Source organism: Pelecanus crispus, chromosome 11 (assembly GCF_030463565.1).
Source record: "Pelecanus crispus isolate bPelCri1 chromosome 11, bPelCri1.pri, whole genome shotgun sequence".
NCBI classification, from domain to species: Eukaryota; Metazoa; Chordata; class Aves; order Pelecaniformes; family Pelecanidae; genus Pelecanus; species Pelecanus crispus.
In genome coordinates this window covers 35,084,368-35,095,540 of record NC_134653.1, presented here as the reverse complement: position 1 = coordinate 35,095,540, position 11,173 = coordinate 35,084,368, and the positions used below count along the sequence as shown (strand labels likewise).

The 11,173-nt window shown below is 39.4% G+C and overlaps 1 protein-coding gene across 1 annotated transcript in view; it reads left to right on the top strand.

Moving 5' to 3' along the window:
• Window positions 1-228: 228 nt before the first annotated feature.
• Window positions 229-11,173, top strand: part of TMEM132D (transmembrane protein 132D) — a 277,643-nt gene continuing 266,698 nt past the window's right edge. The window contains exon 1 of the mRNA XM_075718639.1: window positions 229-307. Coding sequence (XP_075574754.1) covers window positions 229-307 — 79 coding nt within the window. The remainder of the gene's footprint in view (window positions 308-11,173) is intronic.

Sequence of the window (11,173 nt, the reverse complement as noted above, 5' to 3'; positions counted from 1 at the left end):
TTTATGGAGAGGAGGGGGGGGTGTTCTTTCGCAGCATCATCTGCTTTGAAGAAAGGAGGGAGGAGAGGGGAGGGTTAAAGCTAAAGAACTAAGTCCTCTCTCCGAAGGAAATGCCTTTTGCGCTCTCCAGCTGACCTTTTCTGAAAATGCAGCCTCTCCAGCTGACCGGTTTTTATTTTGACTGCAAAGTGTGTGAAACTGAGCCCTAACTTCTCCACAGACCCTAGGATGTGCACTTCTGGGATTAGCAATATGGGGCATCTGTTGTCACCTCTCCTCTTGAGCCTGGCAGCAGTTTTTTCCAAAGGTAAGGCTCCATCTCTTCCGTCTGTTTCCCTGCATCTTGTTTCTTGTTTGTTTTGCATACGCAGCCTCTCTCCCCTCTCTTTGCGATGCCTTGAATGTTGATACCCGCAATTCATGACGGAAAGACTTGGGGGAGTCATGTGCTAGCCAAAAACAAAGATACCGTGATGGGAAATCCCGAGCGGCAGGATTTTTTCTTGGTGGACTGTGACAGTCTACCCGTTTACTGAACCATTTGTTTCCTGCCTGTTATACTTTTGATCGTGTAGTAGATGCTGGTGGTGAGCTGAGCTGGTATCCAGCCAGCTTTGGATTGCGAAGGGTTTGTTATCTGTAAATGTGAAATCTTCAGGGCTACAGGCTATTGGAGTTAGCCGCCCCACCGTTATCTTCTATGTAATTTTGCAAATTAAAAATCCTCTATCTCAGGCTGGCTGGCAATGTTTTCCTGGACCAGAGGAATATGCGCTTGCTGAAATGTTTAAAAGCTGTGATGGGAGCCTGAACCAGGTGTCTGATACTCTGCATGCTGAATAGAGTTTGAATGTCCCGACAGCATGACTTCAGACGGCTCCGCGGCATCTTCTTGTTGCTGCCCTCGAGTGCGTTTACAGCAAGAATCGGAAAACCAGCATGTAGGCAATGCACACGGTTCTGCGTGCATTTAAATCCTCCTTTGAACTTCAGTCTTCATCCATGGCCCCAGCCAAAAGGTGAAGGCATTTTTGCAGTACTTAATTTAGATGATTCTGAGCGTTCCTGTGGAATATAAATGAGGAGAAACACATCTTTCTACTGAGAAGAGTTTGTGCATCAACAGCTATATATTGGCAGGAAAACAAAATTAAAGTTCACACGTGGTTAGTCTTCAGAGAGGCATAAAGCATATGCATTTAATTGTGGGTTTGCAAACATACTGATAAAGAGTTCTGCTTATAAACATCGCTGTTTAAAGAAGGTATTAGTTATTTTTAACACCTCTTTACACTCCCAGATATCAGCACTTTTCTTTTTTCATAAGTGAGTTATTTTTACTAATTACTTTGTACCCAGAACTGAACTTACTGGTAGGAGGCAAAGTACACAGCTAGGTATTTCTGTGGTGGTTCCCTGTATCAAATTCACTTCTCCTCCTTTTTTCCTTAAAACAGGTCGAGAAAGAAAGGAACAAAATTATAACTCTCCTCAAACGTTGCCTAAACGCAGTGCCTACATAAGTAGAGTTTTAAAGTTGCAATTGGAAATGCATTAGCAGCAGGGATTGGAAGCCTGAGTCTTTTCAAAAGATTGCTTCATTCACATTCATTCACCCCTAGCTTTTGATTTCCCAGCTAGGTTGTAAATATGTATTTTATTATAAGCAGTATCAGTACTTTGGATAGGCTAACAGTGCAGTAAGAATATTAATGTTTTCACCTCCTGTTTTTTGGTGTGTTTCAGTTTGCAGCCTTAGCGCTGCATTAACGTAGTGTCTGACTGAGATTGCAGCTTATTCCAAGATTGGAGTATAAGTGGCATTTCAGTCCTACCGAGTAGAGTGTTTTATTGCCAGCTCAGCAATTATAACATTAATATATGATTTTATTCTTAAATGTTACTTAACATCTCCTTTGAAAGAGAAACACAGGCAGAAAATTGGACTTGGAAAGGAGGTCTCTTAGGTGGAAAAAAAATGCTACAAAAACTGACAAGTGAGACTTTCTCTATGTATTGTGATTGTTAAGCCTCATTAAATCTGATATGTCTTGAAACCAGATACACAAGATCCCATTAGAATTACTGGTATTCCCTGTGCTATTTATTTTGCACTTCAGACATCCAATATACTGCTGCGTGATTGCTGGGAGTCTTTGCTGTTTAGTAATACAGATATCTATCTTTAATGTAGTTGTCTATTTCCATACTTGGTTACAGACTCCATCTGTACTACGATGCCTTAGTACACTCGGAAAAGACCAGAGTGTTCCAGAGATTTACAGTATAAACTTGGCAATGTAAAAGCTTGATTCCCCCCCCACCCCGTAAGAAGATGAAACCCCAAAAAACTGATCAGACTTGATTACTACTACAGGGCATGTTTCTTTGATGCCTTTCTGTTGCTAATAGAAAAACTCTCTCATTTATGACATGATGACAAAGTTTTCCTGAAGAGAGAAAAAAATCTTTTAACATGCAACAGCAATCAGCTGTCTATTGTGTATAGGTCTGTTGCTGATTACTCAGAACCATGGCAACACACCTTTTTACTGCACAGTTTCCAAATCTTTCGGGTAATAATGTTGAAGACTTGAGAATACAATTGCGGTTTTGCTTTGCTTTTATCTTGTAAATGCAGAAAATAGCTCCAGCCTGAGAAATGAAATGTTGTTTTCAATAATGAGCTTCATGTTCTTATCAGAACAATTTGTCATTGATGATATAATCCATGTATTTTAATATATTGACAGTCTCTCTATGTGTGCGTGTGTACAGATATATATATATATATAGGCAAAGGGCAGAGGTTATGGCTATGTAACTCTAGTTATGGGGGCAGTTGCATTTCACAGCTTTGTCTTCAGCTAGGAGTTTTCTTGAGTCAGTCCTAGGGAGCCAATGCTTACCCTCAGTCAGTTGGGCATTTTGCTATTTGGCATCAACTATGAAAAAAAATTCTTCAGAAATCTTCAATTAAAAAATAACCAAGCCCAGCTGACGTTAATGAAAACACAGACTAATACCACAGGCGCAATAATGCGGGCATTTTGTTCCTTTGTTTAAGGGCAAAACCTCTCATTAGCTTCATTGGAGTAGAATAAAAACTTTAATACTTTACTTGAACACCAGGTTCCATGCTTGGCTTGAGTCTGTAATGAACTGAGACACTAAACAATTTTAGGATGCACATCATGAGACTTAAGATTGAGAAGCCTTTTACATTATGAATATTTGTTGTCAGATAAAAAAAATCTGGCTAATTAATTTTAAATATCAGGTCTAGGTTGATAGTAACAAAAAAAGTGAATGTTTTAGTGACTTTTTCTGCCTGCATTCTGCTGAGCATTCCATGTTCTTCTCTGTCATCCTGGGCTGAAGTCTTCCCTCAAGTTGCTTCCTAATGAGATCTCAGGCCACATAGCTGCTGGTTTGATTTTCTTTTTCTCTCAGTTTTTATAATTGTGGAGGCTTGGCAACTGTATCAGGCGGGATTACCTTGCATACCCCTCCGTAGGCCGGAGATGTGGACAGTACATTTGCAGTGATGCCAGTCTCCCGTTCTAGCAAAGCGTGTGTGCGGGAAATCTCCCGGAAACCAACCCCCCCAACATTTAGTTTTGGTTACATCGTAGGAGAGAAGTATCTGGGTATTTGGATTTAAATTGCCTCTGTTTCCTTTGGAATTATACATGTTATGGTATTCTTTGGAATTATACATGTTATGGTATTCTTTGGAATTATACATGTTATGGTATTCTTTGAACCCTCTTGGTTTCCATTGAATCTTATACTGTAGGGTTTTTGTCTCATTACAGACAAACTATCTTTGGCTTTCTCTAAGCAATTTTACTGCTTCCATGTTGATACTTAGTATCAGAATATGCCATTCTGTCCACATTGCTGAAATACTTCACTGATGATTTCAGTGGATTATATCTTTGTGAATTGTAGGTGCATAGGGAGCCACTTCCCTTCACTTTAATCTCACTTGTGCATCCACTGGCTTCAGTGGCGGTACTGGTGTACAAAGAACTACACAGCTGAGCTTGTTAATGGTGTTCCGTCTTCCAGAAGGCTGTGAGCCATTTCTGAAGATCTTTATGTGCAGGCCTTCCACTGACATTGGACTTAATGGACTTAATATGAGTAGAAACATGGAAAATGAAAAGATGAGGAGTGCGACAACCTGCGTTTCAGCACTACTTACTTTGGGGTTCATTACTCTGGAACGCTGGTAGTATATTATTAATGAAACTAGTGCTGTATAGGGGACTAAAATTGAAGATTATTTTATGTGATTTAAGAGATATATTCTTTTTTTCCCCCCTCCTCCCTGGGGGTGACTAGACAGGAGTTCAGAGTGGAATTTCAGTTCATGTTGGCAGATTTTGGTTGTGATGATAGAAGAGGGACATCCTCTTTTTTTCAAAGTAAGTGCTGATATTACTTGTGGACAGACTCATCGTAGGCATCTGTTGCTCTAGCTGTGCAGTTGGTAAGGATAGAAAATTCACTGCTTGCTGATTTCAGGTGACCACTACTTAGATGAGCGTAAAGTACGAGTTTGGTCAGTAGGAGTTTTTCTTGTAAGCTTTGTCTTTGTGTAGAAACCCAAAAAGTTTTCTTAAAAACGCAAAAGACGAAGGGAATCTTTCTAGCTTAAGGCTCAAGCTGTCCCCATAAAACCAAAGGTTTTGTACTGTGTCCCAGCTCCATTGAACTTAGTCGTTTGAGACATTGTACAAGGGAAGGGGGAAACTAAGTTGCACTTTTTTGCTCTTAATGTGTTTCTTGCCACAGTGTACTTCTGGGAGAAGCCCCATTCTGATTTCTTTTCTTTCAGTAAAAATAATAAATTCAGACTAAACTAAATAATTCTACAGCTAGACCCATGTTTTATTTGCCAGCTGCAATACTGGCTTAATGTGATTTGGTTTCTAATATTTCCCTGTAATGTTCTCATTTTTTACTTCTGCCTTTTCTTTTATTAGTTCCATAGGACTGGCAGGCTCTGTGACACCAACCAATGTTTTAGATATTAATAAAAGCAGCTTTATTCAATAAAGATCAGTTTTATTTAATAAAAGAGAGAATCAAAAGATAATCTGATTTTTCATGCTGCATTCACATAAAATCAACCTCCTGAGGTTGTTGTGGATGCCAAGTCTAGTGGCAGTCTATCACGGGTCCTAGGATACGTAAACATGACTCCAGACAGATTGATTGCCGAGAAGCTGAAAAGGCAGCTGAGATTCATCGCGGGTTTGGTTTATAAAGTGTTACATTAAACTATTTGATTTTCAACAGTCTTTATAATATTGCCTGCTGCATTATTAATGGCAGTTCAAAATGAAGTGAATTTTAAATAGTTCAGAGACATTTAGATAACACTAATTGTTATGAGCAGATTTAAAGTACATATTTGAGGATGTTGGGCTACTTCACCTTTCTCCAGGGGGGGAAGATTAACTGTAGAATGAGGATTGACTTCTTCTTGTCCTTGCATTCTTCTTTTATTGAATAGACTGAATTCCAGTGTAAGGTGTTAGTCTGATGGCCCCACAGAGCTAATGGATTGAAAGTCTTCATCCTCCAAAGAGGTATAACCTATGTAGTATCTATGCAAGCTTCCACTTTCTGCTTTAGTACTGTGACTTAAACTGGACCTGGAGGATGATATAGCTTCCAGCTCTGCGATATAAGATGTTATAACTATCTATTCATTCACAATGGGTGTGATCCAGAGCCCATTACGGTCAGTATATGGGCTTTCCTTACCTTTAGTAGGCTTTAATTCAGAGTGTAGACAGAGTTTTCTGGAGTGGTATCTTTCAGCCTGTGGCCCACACACCACTGGTGATTCATAGAACATCTGAGCGGCGCTGTGAAGCCAGTGCCAGAAACCTTATGCATGCAAGCTAGAAAAAAAGAAGGGGAGGAAATAGAAGTAACAAGGACGCTTTCAGAGTACATTCCAATTTGCGTTTGGTTGTAAACAAAGACCTTTGTGACAATACTGCGTAAGATGGTCTGGATCTCTTTCAAAAACTTAAATGGCTCTTGTCCTTAAAAGGGTTGAGAAAAAACACTGTAGTGAGACTAACTGTAGTAATTTAAAGTATTTCTCTGTACTGTTTGGTATTGCCTCAGTACTTCAGACACAATCACTGATGGTGTGAGTGTTTCTAATCCACTGCAGCATAGGTTCACTTAAATCAACATTGAGTAGTGGTTCAGTGAAGCAACGTAGGAGTAGTCTGCCAGTCACTTAACGGCATCTGCACTGTAGGGTCAATTAACTTTCCAAAAGGCTTCCACTGTACTCACAGAGGATGTTTGTTTGTTCTTACACCCTCAGTCTTTTTTTGTGGGTGGCTTTTTTTTTTTTTTTTTTTTTTTTTTTTAAACTAAGATTTCCAGAAGAGTTTCTGGAGGGAGTTTTCTGTGTTGCAAACAATTGTCTCCCTGAAAGTTGCTCAGCAAAATGCACACATTTTTGTTTCTTGTACAGACCATGTAGAAATGGTTGGTAATGGATGCATCTATGCTGATGCCACATTTCCCCATACTTACAAAATAGAAGGCCTCTTAGAATCATTGAATGCTTTGGGTTGGAAGGGCCCTTTAGAGCCCATCCAGCCCAACCCCTGCAGCGAGCAGGGACAGCTTTAACCAGAGCAGGGTGCTCAGAGCCCCGTCCAACCTGGCCTGGGATGTTCCCAGGGATGGGGCCTCCACTGCCTCTCTGGGCAACCCCTTCCAGTGCTTCATCACCCCAATTGTGAAAAATTTCTTCCTTATATCCAGTCTAAATCTATTCTTCTTTATTTTAAATCTATTATTCCTTGTCCTGTCACAACAAGCCTTGATAAAAAGATTGTCCCCATCCTTCCTATAGGCCCCTTTTAAGTACTCCTCCTATAGTCACTTCACCTTCTCACAGGCCCATCTAGCTCTGTTTTTAAAGTGACTTTGAATTGATTTGGTTTGTTTAGTTATTTGGGGGTTTATTTATAAATAAAGACTTTTGTCACAATGATGTGTAAGATGGTTTGGATAAGGTGTTCCAGAAGTTTGCTATTGGAATGGTTAATAACCATTTTCCAGCCTTAATTTAGTCAATGCCATTTTATACTAATTTGCTTTTCTGCTAATGGTGTCTTTTAATCTTAATAGCTCTTCTACTCCTTGGTGGAATGCAATGGGCCTCATTAGTTTGCAGTTTTGAAGCTAGAGCAAGCAAAATAAAACCACATGTAAAAATGACCATGTAGACTGTAAAACATGAGAAGGGGGAAGGATATTGAATAACATAGATCCTATAAAAAGAGCAAAATAAATGAGTTAGCTAGTTATGTAGAAAAAAGTAGCAGGGGTAATAATAATGGGTGTGCCAAGCAGCAGCGTGGAAAGATGTCAACACACTCTTTATTCTTTATAAGATAGACTAAGGAGCAACAGAAGAAGTGTCCTCTCCAGCTGAACCAGGATGCTCGACAGCATGCTTTTTGATCTATTTGCTTTCAAGATAGGCAGACTGCTGAGCAGGCAGTCTGCAGGCCTCTTGCTGGGGAACAAGGCGGATGTCCAGATATTCACACAGATGAGGCTGCATGTCTTGCATGCTAGAAAAATCCTCCGGGTCAGAGCATTTAGTCTCATCTAATGCTAAATGATCTCAGAACCTTAAATTTTGTTGGCCCTCAATATCACTTGCTTTTTATTTGTATTTTTAAAAGTGTACATTTTATGTCTTCAGTCTACATTGTATAAATTCATTGTACAAGAGGAGGAATCCAAAGCTGGCAGGGATAACGAACCAATAGTGTCTCTGACTATTAATCCACTCCATAGTATAAGAAAGGAAACAATGCCACTTAGTCTTCGATCCACTCACTTATCAAAGATCCTGGGTTAGCACATAATCGTATCCTCCATTTTCTACTGAGCCATGGTGACTCGTTCCATTTGTCTTCAAGAAAAGAAAATAGGGGTGATTTGCACGTGCCTACAGTTGAAGTATCTGTACTTATCCTTCAGAGTTTTGCATCTCTCTCTTAATGTAATCAGTCTTGCTTGGTTAATTTTAATTTGGTAGTACACTTTGGGTAGTTAGTTTTCTTGTCTATGCATGGCGAATCCTACATTTAACTTCCTACATTGCTCTTAGAAAAATAGGGTGTATTGTCAGGTTTTCCTGGTATGAAGGAGGTCTTGATGGATTGTGTTTTGAGCTACTGTTGAAGGAACTATTCGGCTCTGACAGAAGTTGCCAGTGTAATAAATGTGTAAAACCACCATATATCAGCCGTTACCCTCCCGTCATCTTTAGCATGTTTTCAGAAATAAAAATAGGGTCTAGTTTGCCCAGGTTCACAAGTCTGTACCTCTTGAGCTGAAGAAGGATATCTTTATGTGGCCAACAATATGGGACTTGGGGCAGAATTGAGCAATCCTGACTCTGCCCAGCAGAGGAAAGAGGCGCATACACACTCTGCAAGTTTATTACCACACTTTGTTACTCTGTAAGCAGCATACGATGAATGCTTTTAGAGTTTTCACTAATCTGTCCCATTTACACTAATTTTCACTGTGTCTGTTCTGTTTAGGATCTATTTAACTCAGATCATAGGATCTGTTTAATTTGGCTGCTTTGTTACGTGTTAAGCTCACCTACAGAATTAGGCTGATGAAAACACTAGAAAAACTTGGCCTACCTTCTGTAGAAGAGAATGGAAAAGGAACATACGCAAAAGGAGTCTTATAATCTATTGGTGTGCTAGTGCACATCCGATATATGCCTGATTGAAATTTGTCATCTTCTAGACTGTAGTGACAAGGCCGCTATTTCTAGATGTCTCTAATGAGTTTCTTTGTACCCATTCTTAGAAATCCCACTGAAATGCCAAGTGCTCAGCAATCCTGTAAATCAGGGTATGAAAAGATGGGGATCCAAAATTTAATGGACACTTCTCAAATCTTACTTTATCTGAGTTGTGGTATCCCTCTTAATGACAAAGAGTAGTACCACCTTCAGTGAACAACAATAAAAGCAATGTCCTGCTTTTCCAAGCTTGATCCAATGCTCTCCATAGATCTTTCCTTGTCTATTTGGGATTTATCAGTTAAGGTTCTTATTCCATATCCTTTTCCATATTATTGGGCAAACAGTTGTAAGGCTATCATGACTTTAGCTGTGCTCTGCTCTCTCCTTTGTGGTTGACTGTGTCCCCTGCAGCAGTTGTCTGATAAGAGATGATTTCTTGCATACTGAACACTTGCGCACAGTAGGATTCTGTTATATACTTCTGACTCTTTGACACCATCTGCCCAGTAAAGTGGTTTTAATGGGTTTCCACTGAGCCAGCCTGTACTACAGCCCTGACAGCATGCTCTGTATTTTTCAAAATAAACAAAATCTCTGTAGAAAAGCTATCCATGAACATTGGCTTCTCAAAAAAAATTTGAGGATTGCATACTGTCTGATATTTTGCAGAGGCAGCAATATCTCTATTTGGTAGACTTTAAAATAGGAAGGTGACTGATAGCTTGGAATAGTCTTCTAATAGTACTAGTTTATTTTTTTAAATGACCTTGTAAAGCATTATTTCCTGTCCCATTTTTTAGTCAGGTATTATTATCCTTTTACAGAAGTGCAATCATTTTACCTTGTTGGAGTTCTCCTTATGAAAGCTGGGGAATGTAGTGGTTCACAATGGTGCTTTAGCAGTCAGGCCACCCATTGGCTTTCTGTAACCTTTGCAAAAATCACTTCAGTTCTTTGCTTTCCCTTTTAAACTGTCTTGTCTACTCAGAATACAAGTTGGTCAGAGCAGTACCTGTTTTATTTGCTGTTTATATAGCATCTGGCCCTCTTCTCAGGTGAGAATGTACATTTTACCACATTAAAATAATTAATTGCTAGTGGCCGAGTTAGAAATTGGAATGTGGCATTCTGATTGTCCTGATTGCTGGACAACATGAACAACTCGGAGGCCTCCAAGAATAGAAAAGAAGAGTAAGGTAAGGGGGGGGGGGGGGGGGAGATATAATGACAGCATCTGTTTAATTAAGAAATTCTAAGACCTTAAGCAGATCCCATCCCATGATGTTACAATTAATAAGCTATCAAAACCTTTTCAAACAGCAACATGATAAAGGGAGCGTAAAAAGCTTCTTATAAAAAGATGTCATAGAGATGTTTTTATATTTTTTTCTGTTATAATCCATGTTACTAAACTATTAAAGAAAGGATTTTGAATATCTGTATTAATAATGCAACAAACCACTTATGAAGAAAAAATGTTTTTTTGGCAGATGGTACAGATCTTCGAAATATTGCATTCCTTCTCTGCCCCTTCAAGTCTTTGGCGTTTATTTTAAGCTCCTTCACGTCAGCAAGTTGCAAACATAGTGGGTAGCGGTGGTGATGAGATGGACTGGTGAAAGAAACTGTTGGCTAGTCTCTTCTGCTATTGATGGGACGTGAAAATTGAAGCAGTCAAAATAAATGGGTTCTTCTGAACTGACTTCATAAGAACACACAGAGAATCAGACACAATCCTATTCTTTAGTCTTTAAGTTCTTGTTTTCTAAATTACATGGAGTTTGACCTCCAGCCGAGATTAAGGTTTCCATCTGAAGGGTTTCTTTTGTCTTCTCTCTGCCCCATACAGCACGAGTCCTGGTTTGTAGCTCTGTGTGGGGAGCCAGTACAAGATATTTGACCCTCTATTTCTAGCTGCCCATTTACTCGAGAATAACTGTTGCTGAGGTCCCCAAGGAAAACAATCTTCTGTGCGACTGTGACATTTTGAGTGAATAGACCACGAGGCTAAGGCGGCTTTTCAGTATATTCCGAGATGTGCAATGCCTTCATATAAAAGAACCATTCACAACAGTCATTAGCTTTGGAACCTTTTGTGCAATAAAGACATTTAGCATTTTTAACCTGTGGAATATGCACATGGTGATACCATTTGTGAGAAAATTGGCAAGATCCTTTCTTTGCAGCTGAAGAAACAGACGGTTCCATCATCATTTAATAAATGGTCAACAGCAGAGCTGTGCATATGAAGTTTTCAAATTGTGTGAATCTTTGCTGTTTGCAGGGTATTTTACATTTTCTGGCTAGTTTGGTTGAAAGCTTGTGGATCATCTTAGCAATACT